This window comes from Protobothrops mucrosquamatus, unplaced genomic scaffold, assembly GCF_001527695.2.
Source record: "Protobothrops mucrosquamatus isolate PMUCROS unplaced genomic scaffold, P.Mucros_1.0 scaffold468, whole genome shotgun sequence".
In the NCBI taxonomy this organism is placed as follows: domain Eukaryota; kingdom Metazoa; phylum Chordata; class Lepidosauria; order Squamata; family Viperidae; genus Protobothrops; species Protobothrops mucrosquamatus.
Window position 1 is genome coordinate 388,461 of NW_015386789.1, and position 16,953 is coordinate 405,413.

The following is a 16,953-nucleotide window of genomic DNA, read 5'->3' on the forward strand; positions in this document are numbered from 1 at the left end:
TCAAATCTATTAGAAAATCCCATTCTGTATTCAAAGTCATTTCCTTAATCCATGATAGAGTTTCTCTGTAACAGGTCCTGAAGAGGTAGGCAGAGTCCTCACACATCCTAGGGGTAACCCTCTCCTCAGTGGGGGGATTGCTGAAGCATTTTGGACATTTGTTTGAAGACCACCCATGAAAGAGAACACATCACTCCTTGCAACCCTTTCTGCTGGTTGGCAACTCAACTTTCAGTAAATTATTCCTAATATCTAACTTGAATCTATTTCACGGTAGCTTCAATTCATTAGTATCATTCCCACTTTGTATAGTAGCACAAAAACAAGACTACTCTCTTTATGGGACAACCCCTTGGATCTTGTCTTCTAGCAAAATATGGCAGTTCCTTTAGCCCCTTTCAGTTTAGAGGTCGTATTCCAAGTGGGCTGAACAGGAAGAATAGGATGAGACAATTAACTTGTAATGTTCCAGGCTTTGTGACTGTTAATACAACCTCAAATATATTAAGAGGCACATTTGTCTTTTTAGCAGCTGCATCACAGTGATGCCTCATGCGCAACTCACTCAGATCTCTCTTTCGACCCCCTTCATCTCAGATGCAGGATTTGGCAGTTCACATTCTTAAAATTCATCCCATTTGTTTGGGTCCTCTGTCTAAGCTTATCTAGACTGTTTGCAATCCTCTTCCCCTTCTAAAGGGTCAGCTATTCCTAGTTTTGCACTGGTATTTGCTCAATTCTTTCATTCAGGTCATTAATTAAAATGTTGAACAGCCCTGAATCCAGGAAGGGGAATCATTTATGAATAATCTTTGAAGGTGATCATTTAGGCAGTTATGAATGCAACTAAAAGTTTTATCCCTTAACTACATTTTACCATTGTATTAATATGTCATTGAATGATAGGAAGATCTTTTGATCATTTTGCCCCCACCCCTTATGAAAAACTACTGCCCAGAATTGCCACTGGGAATGTCATTTTGCCGTGTTTTGATTCAATGGAGCTGATGGGATAGTGGGCTGACCACTTTTACCTTAAAATATTAAAATCCCAATGCCAGTCGTTCCCCACTTCACACGTGGACTGAAAATGTCAAGTGGGAAAAAAAATCAAGTAATGGACAGGGACTCTGCTCTATCTTTCTGCAGTTAAAGCCAAGGCTTTCCCCAAGAGGAAGTGAGATTGGGGTAGAAGGCAAGTTACAAAAATAACAAACTCTTTTGCTGTAAACTCTAGGGGAGGAAATGTGGCTCAAAATAACAACAGCAGCTAGATTTTCTGGCCTGGAAATTATTTATTATACTTGTACCACACCAAAAATAACTCTTGGTAGCTTGTAAGCTATGGAGGCTTTTTTAAAAAACTCTTTCCCTTTATAATTATGAAAGCTACTCAGTTCTTAGGAGGCTAGCAGTCTTCCAAGTCTTTTTTTTTTTTAAATACGTCATCCAGATACATCCACCCTCTCAAAATCCCTGAATCTTGGTAGGTTGAAACCGTTAGGTTTCAAGACTGTCATGAACTTAATATAGGTAGTCCTCACTTAATAAGGGTAATTGGAACTGGCAAGTATTACTAAGTAACTAAGTAATGTGTGATGTCACACCCTTGCACTGATGACAGCAATTGGGAGTTTCTAGTAGTTGCTATTGTTAATTTAATCCCATGCAATGAGTGACCAGCAGTTAAATGATCCATCACTATTTGCAACCACCTGCTGGAAGCCAGCAGTAAAGGTTGCAAATGATGACTGTGTGACTATGTAATGCTGCAATGTCATAATTATCACCTAGATCAGTGTTTCTCAACCTTGACAATTTTAAGGTATGTGGACTTCAACTCCCAGAATTCCACAGCCAGCAATGCTGGCTGTGGAATTCTGGGAGTTAAAGTCCACATGCCTTAAAATTGTCAAGGTTGAGAAACACTGACCTAGATGGCCAATCGCGGTCATGTGACCGGGAATGCTGTGACCGCCACAACTACAAGAACCTGTTGCAAGTTCCTCTTATTCAGCGACATCATAACTTCAAACCGTCTATTGCTGTTGGGGAATTCTGGGAGTGGAAATCTGCACATCTTACAGTTGTTAGGATTGAGAAGGTTTTGGTAAAGAGCCAAGCTAAAAACCAGGAGACTGTGAATTCTAGATCTGCCTTAAGGCATGAGGCCAACTGGGTGACCTTGGGTCAGCCACAGACTCTCAGCCCTAGGAAGGCAAACGATTTCCAAAACCTTGCCAAGAAAAGTACAGGGACTAGTCCAGGCAGCCGCCACAACAAAACACTGACTTGAAGATATTTTTTAAAAAATGTTTTATAAACGGCAGACTACAAACATCCAAAATGCCACGAAAAAAAAATACATCTTTCTTTTCCCTCTCCTCTCACTCCTTGCCCCGCATATGGCCGACTCTGAGAACCGGAAGTGCCGCAAACATAAGGAAGGCGCCTGCCCCGGACGTTCTTCGGGCGCAACTACTTCCGGAGCTCGCTCCTAGTGTCACTGCAGCCGGAAGCCGGCTGAGAAGGACCGGGCGTGCTGGCGGGGCGGCTCTGTGGGAGAGCGGGACATCGAGGCCGGGCATGGCGTTGGCGCTGCTGGGCGATCTTTGGGCCGAGAGCCCCGTGGAGAACCAGATTTTCGGCTCCGTGCTGCTCTTCTCCTGGGCCGTCTACCTGTGGGAGGCCCTGCTTGCCTGGCGGCAGGTCAGACCCTTCTCTTCCCGCCCTAGCCGGGAGAGCCCCGTCGAGTTTAGGACCGCCGCCTTGTGCTGCGCCGAGCGGTGCTTCCCTCTGGGGGTGCCGCGTACCTCTGGGGACTCGATCGGGGGATGGAAGGCTTGGTTCCTAGCCGGCGGGCGCAGCTCTCCCGAAGCCTCCGCAGACGGCCGCGGGTCTCGACGTGGGAGGACCGCGCGCTCGTTATTTCTGTCTTCTCTTGAATGTCGGAATGAGATCCACGTTACAGTACTGTGCCACGCGAGCTTAAGATAGATACAAAGCCACGCTCGGCACACGGCCAGTTGGGTTGGGCAGAGGCTTGCTTGGGTTTGGCCGGAAGGATTGCAAGTCCGTGCACGCCTAGGAAGGAACACGCCGTGTGAATTACACCCGCCTAAGCCACTATGGGACAGGTGTCTACGGAGATTCTCAGTCGTGCAGGTCATGGTTGTCCCGAAGGTGCTTTTTTCAAGAGGCAACCGGACTTTTTTTGGTTTTTGCTTGAAGATGTCTCGCTTCTCATCCCAGAAGCTCCTTCGGTTCTGACTGAATTGGGAGTGACCATTCAGTCAGAACCGAAGAAGCTTCTTGGAGGAGAAGCGAAACGTCTTCAAGCAAAAACAAAGGAAATCCAGTTGCCTTTGAAAAAGCACCTTTGGAACACTGTAGGACGGACTCTTTTCCTTAAAGTGGCTTCATTTGCATTAAGGCTGCTGTCAGTGCTAGGCTGTCATTCAACATGTCTTCTCCCAAGGGGTGTTTTCAGATTCCCACTCTCATAGGGGCGCTAGGAAGGAAGGAGTTGGAAGTCCAGTGCACGGTGGCGTCCCATATTTTCAAAACCTATTATAATTAAGAAACTAAGATCTTTGATAGATTATAAAACCTGTTTCCTGAGGTGCCACCTATATGATACTGGTTCTAAAATGCCCCTTGTTCTCCCCCCCCCCCCAGCAGAATTGCTGCGTGTCTTAGCTTGAAGTACATCAAAACACTTGCATGCTTCATACTTTTAACACTGCGTTTATCTTCAGCACTGGTATTATTAAGGCCAATATCATATGAAAATTACACACCCTTCCCTACGGTACTTAGAAGGGCCTCTTAACTGGTAGAGTCTGTTTCTAGGGTGGATCCTTTTAAATTTAATGAAAAATAAGCCAACCTATCATATCTTTGGAATGTTTGACATTGGAATATTACCATAGAGCAGGCCTTATTTTGTCACATAGCCTCAGAAACAAACTTTGATTAGTTTTTCCAAATGTTTTTGCCCCTAAACCTTAAAAAAACTGATCAAATCTATTCAGTAAAAGCTGTCAGGTAAACTGTAAGGAAGATTCTTCACCCAGCAATATAATTCATAGAACTTGGATTCATTGATTTACAGATGTATTTCCTAGTCTCACACGAGTGCTTTTGTAATCATGGTGTCTTTTAACTATCGTTATATATTTTAACAATCCTTGCACTGTTGGACATTGAACTTCCAGTGGCACATGAAAGTATCCTTGAAAATGCAAGCTAAATTACTGCTTATTTTTAAATATTTCAGAGGACTGTCTACAAGACAACCACCCATGTCCCACTGGAATTAGGGCCAATCATGGACTCAGAAACATTTGAAAAATCCCGTCTTTACCAATTAGATAAAAGTGCATTCAGCTTTTGGTCAGGACTGTACTCAGAGTTAGAGGGCACGGTAGGTATCTTTCTTCTCCTTTGGTTTCGTGTATTTTGAGTGAGCTAGAATGTATTCTAAAATGTAAATTTGTGAGTATATTTGCATGCTTACATAAGAATATTGACAAAGTAATTGAATAAAAATGCCAGAAGGATATATTCTGTGATAGAATGTAGAAATCCATAGGGTTTGTTTTTTACTTCATAGAATATTGGATAAAAGGGATCTTGGGCTGGAAGCAAATGCTACAAAGAAGCCCAGATAGATTTCCTTCAGGCAGAAGTGAGGGTGACTTTTCTTCTGTCTGCTAACATTTCCTGAAGTTTGCCCCTTTCAAGGACTGTGTGTCAATAGTAGAGGAAGACCCAATAGATCAGGGGTGGACCAACTACGGCAACTTTATGACCTGTGGACTTCAACTCCCAGGATACCTGAGTCAGCTGGCTCAAGAATTCTGGAAGTTGAAGTCCACGATTTGTAAAGTTGCCATAGTTGCCCACCCCTGCAATAGATAGTAAAGCAAGAACTAGCATGAATGCAGTTTGCACGATTAATGCACTTGCATTCCCTGTCATCTGTCTTAGGCAGCATTTTGTCTATGATGCTCCATTTTTTCTCTCTGCGACCTGCATACAATTGAGCTTTAGCTCAGAGCTTCCATGCCCCTCTTTTTTCCAATGTTTTAGAGAATGGAAGAAATTTTCAGTGAAAGTAGTGCTCAGGTGATTAAGCTGCAGCATTAAATTATTTGCTGATACATGAATGAGCTTTGGGCTCATGTTAGCTCTGGCTGTTAGTTGATTGACACCCAGCAAGGTTTACAGTTAAATACAGTTTTAAATCTGGACCTCTTTGATTTCTGGAATCCCACACTTAAAAAAGATTATATACCATGTTAGCTTGTTCCATAAAATCATATTTTTGTTCTTACAGGTAATCCTTCTTTGTGGAGGAATTCCTTTCCTTTGGTCTGTATCTGGAGACATTTCAAATCGTGCTGGTTTTGGACCTGAATATGAAGTAAGTGTATTGGTTTGCTTGAGTCAGCTGAATACTAACCTAATCATGTTTGATCAAGCGCCAGGTAACCCCTTAATAATTTCTGTTTAAATTTCGGGTGTGTAAGAAAAGGTGTGCTGAATCAAACCTTTGGTATCTGGTTTAGAAGGCAAAATAATATTCCCATCTAGTCTGGATTCCCATTTAAAATCTCTCTAGCTAGTTAGTATCTAGGTGGGGCAGTATTCAGACATACCTCTAAGAAACCTGAAAACAGGGTCAAAAACCTGTGAATGGTCATTAAGTGAATCCAGCTTTCTCCATTGACTTTAACTGAACAGTCACTAAACAAATGGTTGTAAGTAAAGGACTATGTGTATCATGATTCTAGAGCAGTTCACATTGTTTTGGTGCAGTGATCAAGCAATTAAAAAAGAGGAAAATATATTTGAAGTTTGCTTCATTGCTGTGATTGTAGAAAATCTCAGTAACAATTAAGAAAGTGTCAGATTTCTTGTTCTGGGAACAGAAGGTTCTATGCCACCCCAGCAACATGTCTATCTGACCATTCTCTGGTTTACAACCATTAATCATCCAGATTGCAAGCTAATGTTGCATTCATCCAGAACATGACAAACGGTTTCCTGTTTGGAAGACTGAGTACACCAGGTTGGTAAAATCAAGAGAGGGGAATGGAAAATACAAGAGTTTTCCAGAATGCTCTTTTCCTGGATTTATAGATTTTGCCGATTTCCATCTGATATTTTTCATAATGGCTTTTCTTGGCTAGTGTCTGCTGCTTGATCATGCAAGCTGGGCAGCTCAGCTCAGCTCAATGGCATTGACTTAAATAAATGTGACAGCTTTGTAGTTTGGTTAGTGCTATAAATGTATCAAATACTTTGTTTTGTTTGTTTTTCCAAACAAACTAGTCATTAGCCATGATTTATTCTGGCTCTCCTGGAGAGAACCCAACTGGGAGTCCTGGTTTGTTTGTAATATACAGACTGTGAATGTATCTACTTATGATTTTTAAACTCATTTTTTTCTCAACCTTGGCAATTTTAAGCTGCGTGGACTTCCAGAATTCCTCAGCCAACATGGGTGGTGAATTCTGGGAATTGAAGTCCATACAATGTAAAGTTGCCAAGATTAACTTTTATTTAAACTTAACCTTAATTTAAAGTTGCCAAAGTTGAGAAACTGGATTAATTGCTTTCAGTGGCAGAAGGAACTTCAAACTATTTGCACCAGCATGTAATCAAAATAGTTGTAACTAATTGATATCCCGTTTATATTGTAGGGAGACTTTGCAAGTAGGACTAAGTCTCAGTCTGACCCTATTATGTAGCTAAGGATAATATTTATCTGTAACAATTCTCCTCTTCATTATTCTGATGCACAGATTGTCCAGTCGTTGGTGTTCCTACTGCTTGCTACACTTTTCAGTGCAGTCACAGGTCTGCCCTGGAGCCTCTATAATACTTTTGTCATTGAAGAAAAGCACGGTTTCAATCAGCAGGTATTACATCATTTCTACCTTCTCTGATGTTTTCTCCATGATTTGGAATGTAATATCTTACTGGGGATGTTTTAATGATGCACTTGTTTGAGTTCTCCTACCCATGTTGTATAGGTCCTTATTGTGGATGTTTCATGCTGTAAACTATCATGGGTCAATTTATTGAAATCAGCTATGGAAAAATTTAATAAATACCCATGACTAACCATGCTGCCTAGCGGCTGAGGGAGACTATAGTCCAGCTAAACGTGAGGAATTGCTATCCTATATTTATTAACAGGCAAGAGCTTTCCCTGCCTGTAACAATAAGATAACCTTTAGTATCATTTACCTGTATACACTGCAGCACACATTAAAATGAAATTCCAATGCCCCACTCTTGAAAGAAGGAACGCCACCAAGGGGAGACATGATAGGAGTGTTCCAGTATCTGAGGGGCTGCCACAGGGCAGAGGGGGTCAGGTTGTTCACCAAAGCACCAGAGGAAAGGACTAGAAACAATGGTTGGAAACTGATCAAAGAGAGAAGCAACCTGGAACTAAGGAGAAACTTCCTGACAGTGAGGACAATCAACCAGTGGAACAGCTTACCCCCAGAAATCGTGGGCGCTCCATCATTGGAAATTTTTAAGAGACTAGACAATCCAAGATGGTATAGGTTCTCCTGCTTGAGCAAGGGGCTGGACTGTCACTAGAAGACCTCCAAGATCCCTTCCAGCTCCTATTCTATTCCTGTTCTATTCCTATTCTATTCTATTCACAATGTCACCATCCCAAGGATTGCAATAATAATAAAATAACAGCAGCAGCACCAAAAATGCTCAAAACTTCTATTAATCACAGTCCATTTGGAAAAAAGAGTCTTAACAAGGTTGATACTACATGAAACTGAGCTGTTACAGTACAAAATCTAGTTGTTCTGCTTCAGATATCACAAAGCTTCCTCCCAGAAGGCAACAATGAAAATGGCTGCATTGCCATGATTAATTGCTGAAATATGAGCTTCACAGAGCACAATCAAAACATTTAATGTACTTTGCCTGTGTTCTTTTAGGGAGCCCTAGTTCCTTTGCAGATGTTTTAGGGAGTTGCCCATATCCTGTATTTTCTGTTTTACTTTAGTTATTTCCTGGTAGCATGTCTAAGCACATTCTCTTTCAGTGCCATCTTGAGTAAACTTTTTATGTTTGAGGATTTTGGACGTGCTGCTTTGTCATACTTGGGCAATGGATGTTTTTAATGTTCTGTTTATTTTAGCTGTTTTGGCAAAATGGTCGGACAATTTTGAAATGTAACTAAGATTCACACAATGTAAAACTTGTCATATTTATGGAGTCCATTTCAGATTTCCCCTGCTTATTATGTATGCTTCTCTTTAATAGACCCTGGGATTCTTTTTTAAAGATGCCATCAAGAAGTTCATCGTGACACAGTGTATTCTCCTGCCGGTGACCTCGCTCCTACTTTACATCATCAAAATAGGTGGAGACTATTTCTTCATCTATGCCTGGCTTTTCACTTTAGTTGTTTCCTTGGTGAGTTCACAACATCTGGATGTTTTGTTTAGAATTATTCAAAATTCATCTCCGCTATTAAGGTTTTGCTCTTTATCCCTTTGCTGATAGTGATTTTCTTTTTTAAAAAAATATTGAATTTACAATAGAAGTTTAAAAAATGAAAAGAAAAATGAGAAAGGGATGAGTAATAGGAAAAAAGTGAAAAGTGGGGAAAAAAAGAAAACGTAGAATTTTGACTTTCCCCTGTATATGTAATAAGGACCGTCTTACTCTTTCTTCTCCCTCCTAAATCATCAATTCAGTCTTTCCTTCTTTCAGCAAAAACTCCATTATGAGACTTCCACTTTTTAAAACAGTCTTAATTGCTTTTTCCCAGACCAAACTGGTCAGCTTTGCTATTTCTCCGAGCTCCATCATTTTTATAATCCAGTCCTCTGCTACTGATGTTTCTTCCACCTTTGTGCATATAATACTCTTACCTCAGTTATTATATGCAAACCCATGTTTTTTTTTGTAGTTCAGCATCCATAAAATCAAATAAAAATAATTCTGACTTCACTGATAATTACTTTCCAACTTGCCCTGTAAGAGTGCAAGCTGGATTTTGTAAGTGAACAACAGTATCTTTATCATTGTAAGGGATTTGTGTTCTATCCTTTTGCTCCATTCCAGGTTCTTGTCACAATTTATGCTGACTATATTGCTCCGTTGTTTGACAAATTTATTCCACTGCCTGAAGGAGAACTCAAGCGGGAGATTGAGACAATGGCAAAGGATATAGACTTCCCACTCACCAAAGTTTATGTTGTGGAAGGTATGAGAATAGAGTGCTCAGGTTCTGATTTTGAAGACAGTCCTTCACTTACAATCATTCATTTAATGACTGCTCAGAGTTACAACTGCATTAAAAAAGTGACATATTTTTCACACGACGGTGATCATGGGATCAAAATTCACTTGGCAACCGGCATGTACTTATGACAGTTGCAGTGTCCTGGGGTCATGTGATCCCTTTTTGCGACCTTCTGATAAGGAAAGCCAATGGGGAAGTCAGATTCTCTTAACAATGGTGGCAAGATATATTTTAACAACTATAGTGATTCACTTAACAACTGTGGCAAGATAGATTGTAAAATGGGGCAAAACCCACAATTGCCTTGCTTAGCAATGGAATTTTTGGACTCGTGGTCGTAAGTCAAGGACTACTTCTATTGCCAAACTACGCTGGTTTTCTGAAATTATGCTGTTGGGGAGGCAGCCTTAGCTTGCTGACCATGGAAACCTGTTGCAGACATAGAGAAAGAACATGAATTCCTCCAGGTGTGTTCCTTGGGATCTTAGCCCATTACTTTGCAGCTGAGCATATAATAAAATGGGGAATTGATTCAACCTCTTGAATTGTCCAAATTTATTATATGCTCAGCTGCAAAGTAATGGGCTAGGATCTCAGGTTAGTGATTATAACAATAATCAAGCAGTGTCTGGCTGGCGAATCCAACATTAAAGAAACTCTATGGCCTTGAGGTGCCATAAGAGTTAAATTTTTATTGAATACACATCCTGGCACTGAAGAAATAAAATCAATTCTAAGTTTCCCGCGTGAAGTTCTGATTGGTTACCAATAGCTTTTCATAAGCCCTCCACCGCCATGTGTTTTTGTTGCCCAATCACATTCTTTCTGTTTGCTATGGGAACGGTCCACTTCTTGTCAGACACCTGCTTTGGATGACCTTGGTTCTCACAGTCCATGGATGGCTTCTTGACACTCCTGTTTCTTTCCCAGACTCCCCCTCCCCCCCCTTCAGAGGTTAGCAAGCATCTTAGCAGTTCAACCTTGACAAGCAGTAATGTTCAGAGAACTTCAACATTGGCAGTATAAGCCGATGTTACAAGTACCTGCAATAAATCTCAGTCCTTTAACTGGTACTATGTGGCCTGGACCTATAGATCTTAACCTAGCTTCCTCCAGTCTGGATGCCCTCTAGATGTGCATGACCGCTACTGAGAATTCTGGGAAATCTGAAATCTGTTTATCTGGAAGGCATCCAGAGTGAGAAGTGTTGCCTTAAGTGCCTGAAACCTCACAGTCATATTGCAGGTTTGCAATGTTGCCAAGATGGTCCTCCACTCTGCTAGTATAGAAAGAATGGTCCACAGTCACCATCAAAGTTTGCTAGCACACAGTGCCACCGACTTCCTCAGGTTAAGCAATTTGATCCTGCTCAGTATCTAGTTGGATGGTCTCACAAAGTCCCACAAGGGAAGACGGGTATGATATTTATACCCTATTCTGCCTGTGCCACTTTTCTCTATGCTTCATGGAAACCATTCGCTGAAGCTACACAGTTTGAAATAACTTCTGTTTAGCACTCAACCTTAAAGCTATGCTGGATGCTAAACTTGATTCAGGCATTTCCAATTGCGCTATAGTCCAGGGATTTTCAACCTTTTCAGCCATTGTACCACTTTTAGGATATGGCAACATCCAAGTACCACCAGTCGCCTAGCAAGGTGTCAAAAACTTGATGACAAAAAAAAGGAAAAAAGTGATGAAGTACAGGTAGTCCTCAACTTACAACAGTTTGCTTAGTGACTGTTCGAAGTTACAATGGCACTGAAAAAAGTGCCCCCCAAGCCACAGCCAAGCAAGACACATGCCTGCCCACCCGGCGGCGCTCTTCCTCCTGTCCGAGGTTTTCATTGTTCTGAGCATTTCTGTTGAGGATTGGCAGGTGGGGTGGGGGGGTGTTTGGTTTTTATTTCCCCCCCGCCCGTCTGCTGGGTGGTTGCAGCAGGTTTTGGTCACTTCACATGACCCTGGGACACTGTGACCGTCATAAATATGAATCAGTTGCCAAGCATCTGAATGTAAATCACAAGATCCTGAAGATGCTGCAAAATTCCAGGTGATCGGCGCTTCTTCTGGGTTCAGCAGAAGCACCAGGATCAGTGCTGTTTTCTATCTGATTGGTGCTTCTTCTGGGCTCAGCAGAAACACCAGGATCAGCGCCGAGCTACAGCTGGAGCCTGGCGCTGATCCTGGCGCTTCCACTGAGTCCTGACAGTCCCGAAGAAACGCCGATCAGCTGGAAAGCGGCACTGATCCTGGTGCTTCCGCTGAGCCCTGACAGCCCTGCAGCTCCAGCCATCTCTCACTCAGGCTTGTGCGGTGCTGCCACCGGTTCAGCTCATTCCCCTCCCCCGCTACCCCTTTTCTAGGATGGTCGCGTACCACCTGCCAGGTGCCAATGTACCACAGGTGGTACCTGTACCACTGGTTGAAAAGCCCTGATCTAGTCTATGTGGTTGGGTCACCAGCTGCATGCAGCTGGAACAAGTGAACAGTTTCATACCCAAGCAAGCTTACTGGTCTCTTAATAGGAGGCTGATGCTGAAGGCCAAATACACATAAGCCCTCTCCCTCATAAAATCTAGTGGGTGGGTATACTCTAATGTGACTGAATTTTGCCCTACTGTTTCTCCCCAGGCTCCAAACGTTCTTCCCACAGCAATGCTTATTTCTATGGTTTCTTCAAGAACAAACGTATTGTGTTGTTTGACACTCTCCTGGAAGATTATTCTGCCCTCAACAAAGAGCATTCTGAAGAGCCTGGTGTGGACACGGAAGTAGCTGGAGCAGATGATGGAGGACCCGAGACAAAGGCTAAAACCAAAGTGAGCCCTGATTTGTTTATGTTATTATTATTGACAGACCTGATCCATAGTTTCCAAATAACAAAGATGGGTTGCCTAAAAGAAAATCCCAAGCAGGAATTACAGGAATACCAGCATGCCTACTGAATCTTTGGTTATTAAAATTAAAGTGATAATGAATTGCCAAGAAAAAAATTTCAACGTGGTTTATTACTTGTGTATGTGTGTAGTGACAGTTTTGGCCTGGGTTTTTAAAGGAGCTACGAGCATCTTAGGCAGTGGTGGGATTAAAATATGTGAACAACCAGTTCTTTGTGTGGATGCCGCTTCCAGAAGTCCATTCTGGGCCTGGGCAACAAAAAATTAGCTACTGATTCTGCCGAACTGGTGCAAACTGGCTGAATCCTAGCACTGATCTTAGGTCTTGCCCTCCTCTTTAAAATCCTTTTAAAAATCCATCCAGACCTGGTAATCCAAACAAGAACATTGTGTCCTATCCATTCGTGTGTGCATGCCCGCAAGTTAAAGAAATGAATTTATATTTTTCTCCACATGTCTAGAGTAAGAAGCAAGGTTGCAAAAATGAAGAAGTTTTGGCTGTGCTGGGTCATGAGTTGGGACACTGGAAACTTGGCCACACCATTAAAAATATTGTCATTAGCCAGGTATGTAAGAAATAATTAGGCACCTATCTACTGTTACTATTTTCTCAGAAAATAAAATGGTTCCATTTTTTTGCTCGCTTTCTGCTTTCTTCTATCTCTATTGTATAATTGAAAAAAATGGAATGAGGACATATAAAAGCTTTGGGCAATGTTGATAACACAGACTAAATGAAATCTGAATCTTTAGCCTTTTTTTAAAGTTATAAGAGCACACCTGGATAGGTGTAGGTATCAGTGGACTGGATCAGAGCTGAAGAGAGGTTGCTTTTATTTATCGTTTGTAATTTCTGTTTTATGTTTTAATCTTCCTTGAGTTGTTATATAGAAATGATTGCAATAGAACTGAAAGATTGCTGGCTCTGAGTGAAATGCATAGCCAAACAAAATCAAAAAAGTCCCTCTAGAGTTTGGGAATGCTTCACATTCTATAAAATGGTATATCTTTACCCATGGAAGTGTCCTGGCTCTTCTAATATGAGAGGTTCCTGTCTTTGGAGACTCAGAAAAAGCTGTGGTAGACCAAGCCAAATACTTCTCTGGTCCAGCATTCAGTGTCTATGGTAGCCAACCAGATGCTCTAGGACACGGGTGTCAAACTTGCCGTGTCACGTGACGTGTTGCGACGTATCACAACTTTTTTCACATTGCCGGAGCTGGGGTGGGTGCGGCCTCCATATGATGCAACTGGCCCACAGGCCAACAGTTTGATACCCCTGCTCTAGGAGTATATCCATGCAGGCAGTATATAAAGGATGAAACACCCACTTCCCTCTTGCGTTATCCAGCATGTGATATCCAACTTGACATGAGGAGATAAAAATGATAGATTAGCTATTAATAATCACTTGTTCAATGCATCTTCATAACTTTGTGTACTCAATTTGCCAAGACCAAACACATCAACTGCAATGTGCTACTTTTTCCTTCTGAATGCCCAACTGATTTATTATGCAGTAGATCATTTTCAGTGTAACATTTTACGGTGGTTAACAATTCCTAACACTCTGTGTCTTCTTTTCTCTCAGATGAACTCCTTCTTATGTTTCTTCTTATTTGCGGTGTTGATTGGTCGAAAGGAGCTTTTTGCTGCCTTTGGATTCTACGAAACCCAGCCTACCCTGATAGGCTTGCTGATCATTTTTCAGTTTATTTTCTCACCTTACAATGAGGTAAACTTCAGTTTTGATTGGTGCTTTACTCAACTGATAAGAGCTGCTTTCCTGGCAAAGTTGCCTGGGTTCCATGTGGAAAGTTTGGTTCCTAAATTACTGTTACAGTTTGTCTAAATGGGTTGGATCCTAGTATCCTCCCGTGAAAGGAGACGACTTTTCTGTTCCTAGTTCTCCATCCAGACCTTTGGTCTTCCCAGAAATGTTTTTCCCAGGACATCCTTCTCACCCCTCTCCCAGAGGTTCTTCTCTGAGGTTTCCCAAAACCCTTCCATCTTCCATTTTTCAATTCATTAACTCATAAGAAAATGACTTCTTTCACTCTTTGTAATATTTTTTTGGGAGGGTGGAATCTGGGGTCTGACAAGAAGGAAAGAGAGTTCCTTTCTGCAAATATCTAAACTTAAGAATTAATCCCAAATGTGGCCTATTTTCTCCTCCCTTTTAGTCTTTGGAAGGTTTGATGAGATTTGGAGAAGTGGTTTTGAAAGACTGTTAAACTCATTCTGAAATTTCATCCCGTCATCCTCTTGTTTTCCACTACAGGTGCTTTCCTTTTGCTTGACTGTATTAAGTCGGCGATTTGAATTTCAAGCTGATGCATTTGCCAAGAAACTCGGAAAGGCAAAAGATTTGTATTCTGCGTTGATCAAGTTGAACAAAGATAACCTGGGATTCCCTGTTTCAGACTGGTTATTTTCAATGTGGCATTATTCTCACCCTCCACTGTTAGAAAGACTTCAAGCTCTAAAGGAATCTAAACAGGACTGAGGGAAAAGAACTGAGGCGGCCCAGAGGAGAAACCTAGTCTCTCCAAATCAAGTTTCCAGGTTTTTCTTTGTTTAAAAAAAGAAATATATACAGTATACCCATTTCATTCCTAAACACAGCATCCTGCATAGCTCTATGCGCTGTTCACTTGATTTGAAACAACCTCCCCAAAGTCTTGTTTCTGACTAACAAATGAATTGTAATCAGGAGCTGAGGGAGAAATGTAATGTGTAACATTTAGCTTAATCACAGAAGCCATGCTTGAAAGGAAAAATAATTTGTCACAACCAATGTGTCCATGCTTGAATCTGTGAAAGCTTTGAATGTGACTTTTGTACCTTTTAAGCACTTTGTCCAGATGTTCTTATACAGTATGGGAAACTCTTATCTCATCTGTGGCAGAGGTGGGCGGAGGATAAAGACCTGAAAAATAATTTTTGAACCATTGGGATTTGACATTTCTAAACCCAATCGCTATCTAGATAGGAACCGTGGAGCTTTCTTTCACGGTTCAAGTTCTTATCTGCAATGAAATTACAGGTGTGATGAAAACACCTCTTTCCCCGAAACAGAAAATAAATTACAGATGATATATACCGTAGTTATGTGTCCTACATACATTACTGTTACAATGGTTTGGAATTTGGTTTACCTTGTCTCCTGTCCCTAATTTTTCCTGGTAGGAAATAACTGCAATTTTTCCCCCAAATATCACATAAGGTGTTGGTATACCTACAGACACCCCCTTGGTTTCTATTGTCTGTCTTTCCGACTTTCAGTATAAGAATGGGAAGCTGACACATTCCAGATTAAAGTTCCAGCCTCCCTATTGTATCTGTTTCCAAGAAAGCCTCTAAGACAGGAGGGTCTTTTTCTGTTTGGAGGCTTTCGTAATGCATCTGTTGAGGGAAAAGCGGGCAGGCAAAAGTTTAATATTAGAAAGAATATTCAAGCCAAGTTTGTGAAAAAAACTTTTACTATAAGGAGTGAGTGCCACCCATTCAGGACTATTACTGTATTTCCATACAGCGTTGCTGTTTTTCCCAGGGGAAAAACAAATCCGAAATTAATCTATCCTAACATAATCTTTAAAATGAACCAATCCAGAAAATAATATTTCTTAACCCAAAAATATTTGAGACGTATATTGTGTGCCGTCTCTGGGTTCACAGTCGTCCCTTTGCTACACAAGCACTAATACCAGTGTTCCTCAACCTGGACGATTTTAAGACATGGAGGGGTGGCTGAGGAATTCTGGGAGTTGAAGTCCGTACACCTTCAAATCGCCAAATACTGCACTAAATCCTTTGGTTCCCGTCCTCATCCATCCAGGGCAGGGGGGTAGGCAACCTTGGCTCTTTTATGACTCGTGGACTTCAACTCCCAGAATTCCTGAGCCAGCATGGCTCAGCTTGGAAACCTCTCCCTTTCCCCTCAGCATGGCTGGCTCAGGAATTCTGGGAGTTGAAGTCCACGAGTCATAAAAAGAGCCAAGGTTGCCTACCCCTGATCCAGGGGAAGCGGCGCTTGGCAAACCAATGGCTTTTGGCACGCGCTGCATTTACCTGGGACGGAGACTACGGCGCGCGCGAAGGGACAAAACACCTCGTTTCTCTACTCCCGCTTCCTCGACCGTTTCTCTCAGAGGCACCGGCTTCGGGCGGGGCTAGAAGGATGGTGACGTAGGCCGCGCCGCGCGGGGGGGGTGGGGGTGGAGCTTCCGGCGCGCCCGGCCTCCTCGGAGCGGAGTTGCCTTTGTCCCTCTGGCTGAGGCGATGCTGTCGTCGAGCAAGAAAGTGGCCGCCGCGGAGGTCCCGGTAAGCGGCGGCGGGAGCGGCGCGGGGAGCGATGGCGCTTCCGAAGCGCCTGCGCCCCCGCCGCCTCCGCCGCCCCCGGCCCTCTCCGCTCCCTTGGGGGCCGCCGCCGCCGCCGCCACAACGGCCGAGGCCGCCGGCGCCTCGGAGCGCACGCCTCGTAAGAAGGAACCGCCGCGCGCCTCGCCGCCCGGGGCTTTAGCCGAGCCGCCTCCCGCCGGCCCCGGTCCCGCCGTGGGCTCCGAAACGACCGGCATCGCCGAGACCCCCGAGGGCCGCAGGACCAGCCGCCGGAAACGGGCCAAGGTGGGTTGCTGCGCCGGGTTCAGGATCTCCCCCTGGGCTTTCCTGAGGGAGGCGGCGGAGGGGATGGTCACCCCCAGGTCGAGCTGCTCCCCAAGCCCCTTTCCCTGGGAGTTGCCCCCGACCCGGATC

General features: G+C 43.0%; 2 protein-coding genes across 2 annotated transcripts in view; both read left to right on the forward strand.

The window, feature by feature from the left end:
• The first annotated feature begins 2,517 nt into the window (after nt 1–2,517).
• On the forward strand, nt 2,518–15,360 carry ZMPSTE24 (zinc metallopeptidase STE24). The gene is made up of 10 exons (XM_015816579.1): nt 2,518–2,709; nt 4,280–4,426; nt 5,342–5,428; nt 6,813–6,929; nt 8,311–8,463; nt 9,118–9,259; nt 11,933–12,120; nt 12,660–12,764; nt 13,790–13,933; nt 14,480–15,360. Exons 1-10 carry the CDS (start codon nt 2,587–2,589, stop codon nt 14,702–14,704), a joined length of 1,431 nt encoding a protein of 476 aa, XP_015672065.1. The 5' UTR covers nt 2,518–2,586; the 3' UTR covers nt 14,705–15,360.
• A 1,119-nt stretch (nt 15,361–16,479) lies between these two features.
• KDM1A (lysine demethylase 1A) overlaps nt 16,480–16,953 on the forward strand; it is a 29,967-nt gene continuing 29,493 nt past the window's right edge. Inside the window, exon 1 of the mRNA XM_015816604.1 lies at nt 16,480–16,824. Coding sequence (XP_015672090.1) covers nt 16,480–16,824 — 345 coding nt within the window. The remainder of the gene's footprint in view (nt 16,825–16,953) is intronic.